At 34.4% G+C, this 13,173-nt stretch overlaps 2 protein-coding genes across 2 annotated transcripts; both read left to right on the forward strand.

The window, feature by feature from the left end:
• Nucleotides 1-766: 766 nt before the first annotated feature.
• Nucleotides 767-13,121, forward strand: LOC123915814 (polyamine oxidase 1). Its single transcript, XM_045967062.1, has 10 exons — nt 767-903; nt 1,037-1,286; nt 1,757-1,918; nt 2,095-2,156; nt 2,893-3,047; nt 5,581-5,724; nt 6,978-7,127; nt 8,818-9,072; nt 9,742-9,823; nt 12,511-13,121. Exons 1-10 carry the CDS (start codon nt 852-854, stop codon nt 12,720-12,722), a joined length of 1,524 nt encoding a protein of 507 aa, XP_045823018.1. The 5' UTR covers nt 767-851; the 3' UTR covers nt 12,723-13,121.
• Nucleotides 10,585-11,664, forward strand: LOC123915815. The gene has a single exon (XM_045967063.1). It carries the CDS (start codon nt 10,792-10,794, stop codon nt 11,482-11,484), a length of 693 nt encoding a protein of 230 aa, XP_045823019.1. The 5' UTR covers nt 10,585-10,791; the 3' UTR covers nt 11,485-11,664.
• Nucleotides 13,122-13,173: the final 52 nt, after the last annotated feature.

Below are 13,173 nucleotides of genomic sequence, written 5' to 3' on the forward strand. Positions count from 1 at the left end.
CTACAATAATTATAAAGTTTTCATTTTATAATTTGAGTGTATTGGGAGAAAAAAAACAAAGATCAAAAGAAAAAGACATCGTGATAGTTTGGGTAAGCAAGTGTTCCAGGCCACAACATATATACCGTCCAAAAAACAAAGATGCCGCGTTGGCTTGGGCATGCCTTCTTAGACCCAAATCCAAAACTACACAAGATATGGATGCATGAAAGAAGCCCCATTAATCATCATGTTTATATTTTAAGATTTACTCTAATAATGTTAAGATTATTGAGTGTTTTCCTCAATCGGTAGAAATATTTTATTATATACGTAGAAATTGGAGTTTAAAGTCCGGCTGCTCCACTTATTATATTAGACAATGATGATTTTTTTCTTTTTGTTTTGTCCAATAATATAGTGGTAAAAAATTTCACTCTTAAGTTGAAATTAGGGTATATAAGATTCGAATTCGAATTTCTGCGTATAAAATAGAAGTTGTTATCAACTGAATTAGTGATTGATAAAATGAATTTATACTAGATAATACCATTAAAAAATTATCATAATGATTAAAAAATAGAAAATATTTATTAATCGTTAATTGGTTCAGTGATGATTGACGTTGAACTTGGTAGGGAGGATTGCGGTTCAATCCTCGCAAGTGCGATGAGAGGGAGCTGAAACCATTTGATGCTAAAATTAGCATTCGAACCAGATTAAACCGATAGTGAAAAAAAACCGTCAAAAATAAAATAATAAAGCACCTAAAAAAACTATATAAACCGACTCCCGCTATAACGTAGAACTCGTGTCAAACAAATCACAAACACAAACAATCACTCTTCTATTTTCTTCTCACACATTCATTCATGGATTCTTCCATTCGCTCCTCCGTCATCATCATCGGTGCCGGAATCTCCGGTCAGTTCCATTTCCACCACCACAACCACTCCTTCATCACCATTCACAATCACATCTCCACAACTTTTTTCTTAATTAATTTCTCACCAACACGTTTCTCAATTATTCCTTTTTTTTTTCTCCTGATTTCAAGGTATCTCCGCGGCGAAAGTATTAGCAGAGAACGGCATAGAAGATATAGTGATTCTCGAAGCTTCAGACCGAATCGGCGGCAGGATCCGTAAGGAATGTTTCGGTGGCGTGTCGGTGGAACTCGGTGCCGGTTGGATCGCCGGTGTTGGAGGTCGAGAATCTAATCCTGTTTGGGAACTCGCCGTTCAACATAATCTCCGAACTCGCTTCTCCGATTATAGCAATGCCCGCTTCAACATCTACGATCAAAGGTTCATAAAATTATTCACATTCATTTTTTCTTCAATTTTCAAACATTTTCTTTCAATTTTACAAAAATAGTTAGATACGGTTATAATTCGACGTCGTTTTGTTCTTTTCTATACAGTTATAAATCTCAGTGCCTACGACGTCGTTTCGTTCGTTGCTCTGTTTTAAGCTTTTGAGTTTCAGCAATAACTGAAAAGTTTCGTTTTAACGAACAAAATTCCACAAAAAAAAAGATAGGAAAAAAAAACCGTTTAGTATTTATTTTCATTAATTCTTTTTTCATTTTTTCTTCTGATTTTTGTTTAAACGACATCGTTTAACTATTTGCTCTGTTTTACCTCAGTTTTGTGTTTAGTTTCTCTAATTTTTATTTAGTTTCCTTTTTCTTTTGAGTGTACGTTTAAACGACAACGTTTCATTTTGGGATTTTGAGGTGCTGATTTTTTTTTTTTTTTGTGTGTTTGCATTGCAGTGGAAAGCTAATTCCGAGTGGAATCGCTGCTGACTCGTACAAAAAAGCGGTTGACTCAGCGATTCAGAAATTGAGGAACGAGGAAGAAGATGAAGCTAGTAATGATGACGCGAACAACAACAATAATATCAATGATGGAAATAAAGTAACGAAACCGCCTTCGTAAGTGCGAATTTTCTTCGTGTCGTTTTCAGCCGTTAAAAGATTTTGTTATGTGTTGTGTTCTGTTTTGACTCTTTAATCTGTAATCATAGCTTCAATTATTTCCTTTTTGAATTTTTATTCTTTTTCTTTTTTTGTTTGTTGATAATGATTTAATTTTTCTGTTACTATTTTAGGACGCCTAAGACGCCAGTAGAACTCGCCATTGATTTCATTCTGCATGATTTTGAAATGGCAGGTAGGTAGAGTATTGTTTAATTATCACTGTTTATTTGTAGTTTATGAAAATCATAAGTTAATATAAAAGTTGGTAATTCAATCTAATCTCATCATTTTTTTCAAAAGGATTTTTTTTCTGTCAAAAAATAATGACCATTTAAATTATAAAATATTAGTAAACCACATGAGATGCGTGGTTGTGAAGGCTTGAGACTCGGAGTGTGATCCTCGTAGAGTCTCACGTTTGAATCCTCTTAATCTCACTTACGGTACATAGAAAAAGTTTCAATTGAGCCTTGTTAGTTGACAATAAATTGGTGTCCCTTGGATTAGTCATTTTAAACCGGATACAAGTCTTAAAAAACATTTTTTTTGCAAAATATTGATCACGGTTGTCTCTCTACTTGGATCTATTATAAAATGTATGTGGCATTATTCACTTAGTTTGAAATTCATCTTTGGTATGGGTAACTTATGATCATTCTAGTCCTATAATTTGTCTTAGAAATACAAACAAAGAGATGATGAATTTGATTGACTAGTTTAGGCCCATCATTTTAGTAATAATTTGGATTTTTACTCAAAAATGAAAAGTTAAAATTTTTTGTTTATGGGTTTGTAATAGATTAGTCAATACCTCCAGCTCAGCTCAGCTTGTGATTCTGTGTATGATTTGCTTACTTGTTAAATATGTGAACATTTTTTGTCTCTGTTCTAAAATTGGAGATTAATTAACTGGGAAAATATGTATGCAGAAGTGGAACCAATATCTACATATGTAGATTTTGGAGAGAGAGAATTTCTAGTTGCGGATGAAAGAGGGTACGATTACTTGCTATACAAAATGGCTGAAGATTTTCTCTTCACATCAGAGGGTAGAATCTTGGATGATCGTCTCAAACTCAACAAGGTACATTTCTTCGTAATAAATACTCCCTCCGGTCCTTATTATAAGGAACAATTTGGAAAAAACACACATACCAAGAAACCTTATCTTTCTTAATAAAAATTATAAAATTTTACAATCTATTCCAAAACTAACCTTGGTGTATTAATTTATCCTTAGGGAATATATCACTCTAATTAATGCATAACTTTGGAATGAATACAATTTAATAAGGGTAAAAATGGAATTGTAAGAATAAATTTAATGATTGTTTCTTATAAAAAGGACCAATTTTTTTTTCCAAATTGTTCCTTATAAAAAGGACCGGAGGGAGTACTTCAGATTGAGCTTTTTTATTTATTAAAAAACGATTTTTTGTTGGCCCCTACCGTATTATGTGTCAGTACTCTGTTGGAGTACCCTGTTGGGTTGTCTTTTTGCTTCACCATTTAGCTCGGTGAAAAAAAATCTGTCTTTGTTTGTATTTGCTGCCATCTGTTTTTTCCCTTTTGCTATTTTGTTATATTTGTTTCGTTGTCTGTTACTTCAGCTCAATTGTCCCGTGTTAGGACTTCTGCAGATAATGACCTTTCAAAATTGTTTTAGTATTGTTTTTTTGTATGTATATAAAGAATTGAGATATTTTTGTCAACCCCCTATACGTTTTCGTGAAGTTTTTTACTACTTTTATTTTAAGGTTTAAGTAGAGAAGACTTTTAAATCATACAATAAAATATGTAAATACTGAAGCTGCTTATTTTATTACTCCTTCCAAATCATGTGCTACAAATGTGAAGTCTTTATAGATATGATGACAATAACTTACAGGCCTATAGAGAAATACTCAGAAACTATTGATTAAAAACAACGACGATAACTTTCAGGCATATAAAAAATAGCAGAAAAAGTTTTCTCATACCTCACAAAGGGGGAAAAAATGTAAAATGAATTTAAAAATTTAGATGTTAAAAAAGTCAGCATTAAAAAATATTTGACCAAACCACATTTCTTCAATTAAATTATAGGCAAACTTATTTGGTGAAAGGGTCAAATGTGTAAAATATAATTTCAAGTTATGATCAGCTGCCCATGTATGTGGGAAAAATTACATATTTTGAGTCAAGAAAACTTACACGAGCATAAGCAATTTAAGAATTGAAATTTGATTTTTTCCTAGAAAGGGATGTCGAACTATTTTTTTATATATTGCCCAGATAAAATTTTGTATTATATTTTCAGTTAAAATATTTTTGGCCATTAAGAAATTTTTATAAGGACATAATACACTATCTAGTTAAATAAATAAATTATAAAATTTAAATAAGTGGCATTTCGCTTGTGATTAATTTAATTAGTTTTGACTTACTATAAAGTTGTTATTGTTGTATACAATAAAATAATGATCACTTTCAACCAAAAACCTGCAAGCATGTGAAATTATGAAAATAAAAAAATCCATTCAAAAAGTCTGTCCTAATTCCTATAACAATTTTCTTATATTTCTTTCTATACGTACTGCTGATGCATATATATATATACACACATTCACGTTTTATATTTCTATACGTGTTTGACCATCTGCTGGATATTTTCAACGGTTACAGTGCTAGTACTCCACATTGATATGCTTGAACATTTTAGAGGACCTCCACCACCACTTACTGGCGAAATTTGACCCACAAATAATATATTGTATTTCAATCCTTTTTCCTGTTATTACATCTCATAAATTATAGTAGGTCCCAAAGTTCCAATTTCAGTTACCAGTAGACTATTTGAATTGACCCAAGTCCAATGACCTATTTTGATGTGTCTACTGTCATTTCATCTCAAATAATACTAGGGAGGAAATGAGTCTTGTCCAATATTGGGCCATATATAGTATAGTAGTTGCTCCAAGATTAGGAACCAATGAATATTGAATCTAACTTTAGAGCATGTTTTATTTGTGCATTGATTTTTTGGTACCTAAATACTATTTTTGCATTGATTACTACCCAAATGGGATAATAAAAATACATGCATTTTGTCAAAATTTTGAATTAAATAAATCAACTTTTATAGACTTAACATTTTCTTATATTTAGACCAAAAAAATAGTATTTAAAAGGAGATTGTATAAGGATTTAATTTTTATACACAAATGATAATTTGAGTGCAATCAAATTTTATTTTTACATTGATTATTAATTTTAATAAATTATTTTTTTATTTGGAATCTTCAAACAATAACTTTAGAACGTTTTTATTCACAAAACTCCAATAAATCAGCAACAGGGTCGTACTTGAAGTCCACCAACCCAGGTTCCTATGTAATAAATCTTTCCTTGAATTCATTGGTTGATTTCAAGGTTTGACTGCTCAGATTCTCATGTACTCATTGTTTGGGACTTTGTTTTACTTTTACTTCTCTCTTTGACTGCAATTGTTTTTGTCCTGTCATAGACTTCATTTTACTAGGCAGTAACTTTCTTCACCATAGATTTTGGAGTAGTACTAATGTGCAGAGTTTTGAGCAGAACTAGTAGTACTAACATTTTGCATGGAAATTTTACAGGTCGTCCGGGAATTGCATCATTCACGAAATGGTGTTACGGTGATCACGGAGGATGGCTGTGTTTACAAAGCCAATTATGTGATTCTGTCTGTTAGCATTGGTGTTCTCCAAAGCGACCTACTTGCCTTCAATCCACCCTTACCCGTACGTTTTCTCAATACTAATACTAATCCTTTATTTACTCTAATGAGTCCCGTGTAATCAAGCAAGCTAGTAGGTGTAGTAGAATATTGTATGATGTGGGATTCATTTATTGGTCCCGGATATGTGGACACCTCGTGCTTCTCATATGCTGATATTTTTAAGGTCATTTAATTTGAGAACTTGCCCCCAACATGGTGAAAATGGAATCTTTATGTGTGATTCTTTCTGTCTATACGGGTCCCTATAGCAGGAGTTTTCCTTCTGTTTACAGGTGGCCCCATAGTCTTAAATATTATTGGTTGGGAATGTAAAGAAATGTAGGGATAGCTAGGTTTTGAATTAAATTTAGCTCTCTGGTTGATGACACCAGTAGGTAGATTTTCGAGGTGTCTTCATATGCCTAAACCAGGGATGGCATGATCCACGGTATCAGTGATCCACAGTCTCATTGCTGATGGTCTATTACCCCCTATTGGATAGGTTGACACATGGACAGGAGGACTTCAACTTGCATATGTAATTGGTCAATTTACACAGCTGCATTATGTTCTTTAGAATGATGCATATACTAGTACCTTACAATTGTTGACATGATTGCATTCTAATTTAATAGTAGTACTATAAAAAAAGAATTGGAACTGTAGCTAATTAGAGTGAACAAATGCAGCAATGTAAAACAGTGATGTTTCATTTGTAATGTAGCTAATCTTGAATATCAGGTAATATTTCAATTTGTGGATTACTAATCCATACTCTGGATAAGGACTAATGCTCTGCCACTAGAGTTAAAACTTGAGCAAATAGTAATATGGCCTAAAGTAAACCACTTAATTAATTCTGTATCCTGTGTATGAAAGGGGGGAAATTGTAGGAGAGCAAGTTGTTGCATGCTATTCATCTAGGCTAAGTCATGGTTTACATAATCACATGCTCACTTTGTCACTTTGATTAGTAAAGGTCTAGAGGACTTGAATAATTGTCAATTTTAAGTTACACAAGTTATTCATATGAACACGTAATGTATTTAATCAAATGTATGAAATTACCAGTAACATGAGGTCATCAGATTAAACAATTATAGGATATGATACATCATTGACGTTATTTGTCTTTTCCTTGAACTCATTGTGTTTTAGTCTTCTAATCATCCCTTCAATGATGTTATTACAGTATTAGTTAATACATTTTGTCTTGTTGAGCAATATATACTTGTCTGATTCAATATTTCCATGATGAATAAAATAATGAAACAGAGGTGGAAATTGGAAGCCATCGAGAAATGTGATGTAATGGTGTACACCAAAATCTTTCTGAAGTTTCCGTATAGGTTTTGGCCAAGTGGATCCGAAAAGGAATTCTTCATCTATGCTCACGAGCGGAGAGGCTATTACACATTTTGGCAGGTTTGTTGAAACCTTCCTTAATGGTTGTCAGTTCATTTTTTAGGATGTTTTATCTTTTTGTTCTGTTTCTTTTCTTTACTAGCTAGAAGCAATTTCCATTTCTCATTAGGGTGAGCAGAGAACCAACGTAACTTTAGGTTGCCTATTAAAATAAATGTACAAAATTTAACTTTAGGTCAAGTTCTATGGCAAATAAGAGTTAGAAACGCAATTAAAATCTCTAAAGGTGTGTTTGGATGGAGACTTTTGGAGGATTAAGTCTACATTATTAACATGATAAATGACTATATAACATCTCAATCACATTTAATCTACTTTTAGAAACATTTTATAAATTCTTCAAGGTACTTGCCGCCTACCTAATCCTCCATCCGAACATACCCTAAAATTTTCCCAAAACAAAATAATGGAAAAAATGCTATGCTGTCAATTTTATTTCTCATCAAGGTACATGCCTCTCACCTAACCTTACAGATGAAGTTGAACAATTGCATCTTGATTTTGGATAATTTAAAGAGTACAAACTAAAAGCAATGATTGTCTTACATACTAATGTAAATAATAATAAAAATGATTGTCTTGATGCTAAGGATTTAAATACTACTTCGTTTTCATTGTTTATGTGCTGTGCATGTGAGTCACATGCTTCCTCTCAATCTTCTGCTGGCAATAGAGCTTGCGGTATATCTTGCTTGATTTTTTAATGAAGTAGCTTAAAATATGTTATCAAGCTATAATAATTAATTCGCAATTGTGGCTTTTGTTTGTATTTTTTTTTTTGGGGCTTAACACTTTGGTCAAACATTAGATACTTGTCATATAGGCTTAACAAAATTCTCTGTATCCGTGTATCCCATTATGTGAAATGGAAGTTTCTTTTGTGCTCCTAGTGCACTCATTATTATTTGAATTTCATCACTCTTAATACATTTTTCAAAATCTGAATTCATTATCAGTTGAACTTCATGACGAGTTTTTAACAATTAGTAGCTATCTGTAACATTTGTATATTTTGTTCTTGTTACAACTCTATATAGCTGAAGACTAAAATTGATAAACAATTTTTTTATATTGGAGGAATAGCTTTAGTTGTATTCTCATTTCCCTGATTTATGCAAGCTGGCCTATATTTTATTTATATTTTGGAGTTGTAATTTTGACCTTTTTACACACATGATTATAAATCCTGATCAGCTACACCTATTACCATTTGTCTTATATTGATAATATTAATTATTTCCTAGGAAGGATAACAAAGATATAATAGTTTTTCCCCTTACTACTGTTAACAAATATTAAATGATTCATTGTCTTTCTGCTATGTTGTAATGTTGATATTCCCTTGGAGTCATCTGTGCAAGTTCGTAATGTGAGCTGCTCCTTGATTGTTTTCTTATTCGTATGGAAGATTATCTAACCTAACATATTTCAAACTATAGAGTAGTATTATTATAAATTGGAGAAAATCGAAATATACAACTTTGTAGAAATTTGGTGCAAGATATCCATTTTCGTTCTTGTCAATACTCAAACCGTATGCAATGATGCATTGACTTTGGATCTAAACTTAATGTGGTGTATATGAAAATAATTGAATTCAGAATCAAATAATAGCATTGGTGATTGTATTGTCTAGGATCTCTTTGCTTACTCATCCAAATCACTTATCTGCTGATTTGTTTGTTACCAGCACATGGATAACGCCTATCCTGGCTCCAATATCTTAGTCGTGACTTTGACAAATGGAGAATCAAAACGTGTGGAAGCTCAATCTGACGATGACACCTCGAGAGAAGCTATGACGGTACTCAGGGATATGTTTGGACCCAACATCCCCGACGCTATTGATATACTTGTTCCCTGCTGGTGGAATAACAGGTTTCAGCGCGGCAGCTACAGCAACTACCCTATTATCTCCAATCGGAAAGTTTTTCATAATATTAAGGTCTGCTTATCACACTGAATTTTCATATTTTTTTATCATTGTTTGACAATTCTGTTTTGAATATGTTCTGTTCTCAAATATATTAATTGATGCTTAGCTATACTTGTCTTTTATATCACTGCATGCAAAGACAAAAAGGATATGACCTGGAGCTTACAGCTTGCTTTTATAATTCATTTATTTAGACCCTGAATTTAATATTATTTGGTTTCAGTCCGAAATAATCTTCCCCAAAATAAAAAAATGTTGTGTGGTCAGAGTACAGTACAATCTTCTGTACCTAAATGTCCTTTACTTTATCATCATATACTGTTATTAAATTCCCATTCAATTATGAATCAAATAATTTGATGTTACAATTATTTTATTTTATGGTGCCACTGCTCATTGATGAAGAGGCAAACAGAACAGAATCCAACACTCAATATTTCAAACTATAGAAGCTTACGTGTAAATTTAATAATTGGAATTTCAAATATAATAGATGGTGTTTTGCCTTTGTGACCTTAAAATCTTATGCTGGTCTTATAGTTTTTTGGTTAGGCCTTTTAATTTGTCCCCCTTCTTTAGTAGTTTTACGCTAATGTGAATTTGCTATTATAAATAAAATTGAACTTTTAAAAATAAAATGTATAAATTGAAAATAAAATGTAGTTTTATATGTTTCAGGCTCCCGTCGGCCGCATTTTCTTCACCGGAGAGCACACCAGTGAAAGATTTAATGGCTATGTACATGGCGGATATCTTGCAGGTGAGGACGAGGTGTTATCTCAAGTTTGTATTCCTAATGGTTGATACCCAATTTCATATTAAGTGATCTTTCAACATTTGAAGAAAAATCATCTAAATTAACATTTTATGTATTCAAAGAATTTTTTAATTTCAAGTTTGCCGTTTCTTAGAATTGAGTTTTGGGCCTAACTCATCCTTACAAAACCGGCTTGTAAGGTGAGAATTGCCTCTAGTATATAAACACTTAGTCAGGCCATATCGCAACCGATGTGGGACTTCTTAACACCCCCGCTCGCGCCAAGCGCTATGGGCTTGAGGCGCGGATATGAATGGTGGAGGGCCCGATCAGAAACCTGATTGCAGGCGGCCCGACGAAGTGGCCCAGCGAATCGTGGATAGGCTCTGATACCATCTTAGAATTGAGTTTTGGGCCTAACTCATCCTTACAAAACCGGCTTGTAAGGTGAGGATTGCCTCTAGTATATAAACACTTAGTCAGGCCATATCGCAACCGATGTGGGACTTCTTAACACCCCCGCTCGCGCCAAGCGCTATGAGCTTGAGGCGCGGATATGAATGGTGGAGGGCCCGATCAGAAACCTGATTGCAGGCGGCCCGACGAAGTGGTTTGGGGATCGGTTCCGGCATCAAGTGGTTTCAGCCCCCTCCCAATCGCAGTTCCGGGGAATCAAATCGCGATCCTCACCACCAAGTTCAGCGTCAATCACCACTAAACCAACTATCTCGTTACAAACATATTTTTTAACAAAAAGAATCAAACAAACGCCGTCTTAAATCTATCTATCGGTTTACACAATTGATTGATTCCCCCCAACCCCATGGCTGGTGAGTGAAGAACATTACAGACACAGTGTTCGTTCCCTTCTAATTCCTAAACCCCCACCAACCCATTTGTTGTTTCTTGTTGAATTACAATCTCCTTTCAAAAGGGTATCTCAATTTGCTTTCAAAATTTTATCTTCGACAATGTCTCTCCCTTATCCTTTATCTTCCACTTCCGCTTCTTTTCAACCTCCTTTACTCAGATTCAAGGGTACATCATGTTTTGTCGAGAAGCGCAGTTGTTGCTTAGGTGTTAAGCCATTTTCTGCATCTCAGAAGACATGGCCCAAGATCTCATGTGCTATGAATATGTCAGCACATCAATCAGACGATGATAGAAAATTGCAACTTGACCAGCTAATAGATAAAGCCCGCAAGCTTTGGGACCGTTCTCCCGAGCCGGTGAAGAATTTCCCGTGGAACACAACACTGGGCAACTTCATTCAACTTGTTCTTGATCTTACTTTGGCTGTTATCAAATACCTATATGTACCTGTATTCACAGTTACCTCCATCAGTGAGTTATCGTACTGCGCGCATCAAAGAAAGCTACTTCTTGTTCCTATCCCTGTTCTCTTGGGAGCTGCTGTTGCTGGGATCCTTAAAGAGACTGCATTGAAGTTATCTCCACGGCTAAGGGATGCAGAAGTTCCATGGCATTTAATTGCCGTTACAATTTTCTTCACATTGATCAAATTGCCAGGTCCATATTACCCTTCTTTGGGACGTATACTTATTCCTCACTTTGCAAATGGGGTTCTGTTGAGGACTCTATGGTTTGCAATATTGTGGTACAGAAGACCTAAAGCATTGAAGATTTTAGACTCTGATAATTAGTTAACCCACTGAGCTATGGTACAAGGTTGCAAAGTCAATTTAAGTAGAAACATAAGTTTTCACTAATGAAGATCTTCATTGAAATTAGAATTCACTTTGTTGAGAAAAGATGTACACTGCTATGCTTGGTTTGTGTCATGAGAATGACTGATTAGGTTGTGTTGGATGATCCAGATAATCAATGGTTTTATATTATTTCTAACACGCCCCCTCACGCAAGAGCCCACTTGGGCTTTGAAGCGTGGATAATGCATAGGCCCACCTACCATATGCTTTTTTTTTAAATTCCACTTTTTAATTAGAAAGTGAGGGGAGCGGGGATCGAACTCTAGACCACTTAGTCATAGAGGCTCTGATACCATATCAAATAACCGATTATCCCAAAAGCTTAAGCTGTTAGGAAAGGCCACATCAATGGTTTTATATTATTTCTAACATGATACCATCTTAGAATTGAGTTTTGGGCCTAACTCATCCTTACAAAACCGGCTTGTAAGGTGAGGATTGCCTCTAGTTTATAAACACTTAGTCAGGCCATATCGCAACCGATGTGGGACTTCTTAACACCCCCGCTCGCGCCAAGCGCTATGGGCTTGAGGCGCGGATATGAATGGTGAAGGGCCCGATCAGAAACCTGATTGCAGGCGGCCCGACGAAGTGGCCCAGCGAATCGTGGATAGGCTCTGATACCATCTTAGAATTGAGTTTTGGGCCTAACTCATCCTTACAAAACCGGCTTGTAAGGTGAGAATTGCCTCTAGTATATAAACACTTAGTCAGGCCATATCGCAACCGATGTGGGACTTCTTAACACCGTTAAATAAATATGTGTGCATACTGTTCCTAGAATATTATATTTCAATATGAATTTGCAGTAATTGTTAATACTCTAATAATTAACAAATTCAGTAAATTTGTTGAACAAGTTAAATTATTTATCATCAAAGCATAGGTAGTAACTTATCAATAACCCCCAAGACCTCACCTATGGATATGAATTAATTTCCCTCCTTGAATACTTAACAGGTATTGACACAGGCAAAGCCTTGGTAGAAGAAATAAGAAAGGAGAATGAAAGAGAAAGTGAGAATCAAACTCTATTATTGGAGCCTTTGCTAGCATTGACAGAATCATTAACAATGTCAAAGCCGGAAACAGTTTCCAATATCCACAAATGCGATATTCCTACACAATTATATCTCAGTGGCAAGCTTGGGATCCCAGAAGCCATATTATAAGTTAGAAATATATGGAGTTGTAGAGAATCCTCTTGGAAATTACAAGAATCATAAATATGATGATATGAGAATCACCATTGCCTGGTGAGTCATGGTCCCTAGTCTCGTTCAAGCCCTTAATGCGCCATTGGTAATGTCGATTGACAAAATAAATACCGGAAGTATATGTTGGTGAGGTTAAGAGATGCTGGGAACACTGCACATATGTCTACTCATTTTGGTTCATTTCTCTCCTAATGGAGCCAACTAGGTTATGATTTTTTAAGGGAATTAATTGGTATAGTCTTACAATTACTTTGTTCTTTATAGCCTTAAGAAGTAAGATTACATTGTAAGGATGCTAGTTTGTATTATTTGGATCCTAATTTTACTTGCAATACGAGTTCATAATTTTTTTTTTCCAGGCTGAAAGTATTTGTGTATAGTACAGCATGAGTGATATTTATGATCA

Source organism: Trifolium pratense, linkage group LG3 (assembly GCF_020283565.1).
Source record: "Trifolium pratense cultivar HEN17-A07 linkage group LG3, ARS_RC_1.1, whole genome shotgun sequence".
NCBI lineage: Eukaryota > Viridiplantae > Streptophyta > Magnoliopsida > Fabales > Fabaceae > Trifolium > Trifolium pratense.

Bases quoted from the DNA above. Each gene is read 5' to 3' on its own strand.
- LOC123915815 (XM_045967063.1), top strand. From the start codon at position 10,792: ATGTCTCTCCCTTATCCTTTATCTTCCACTTCCGCTTCTTTTCAACCT.
- LOC123915814 (XM_045967062.1), top strand. From the start codon at position 852: ATGGATTCTTCCATTCGCTCCTCCGTCATCATCATCGGTGCCGGAATC. The intron at 904-1,036 runs GTCAGTTCCATT...CCTGATTTCAAG, and splicing joins CATCGGTGCCGGAATCTCCG to GTATCTCCGCGGCGAAAGTA. The intron at 1,287-1,756 runs GTTCATAAAATT...TTTGCATTGCAG, and splicing joins TTCAACATCTACGATCAAAG to TGGAAAGCTAATTCCGAGTG.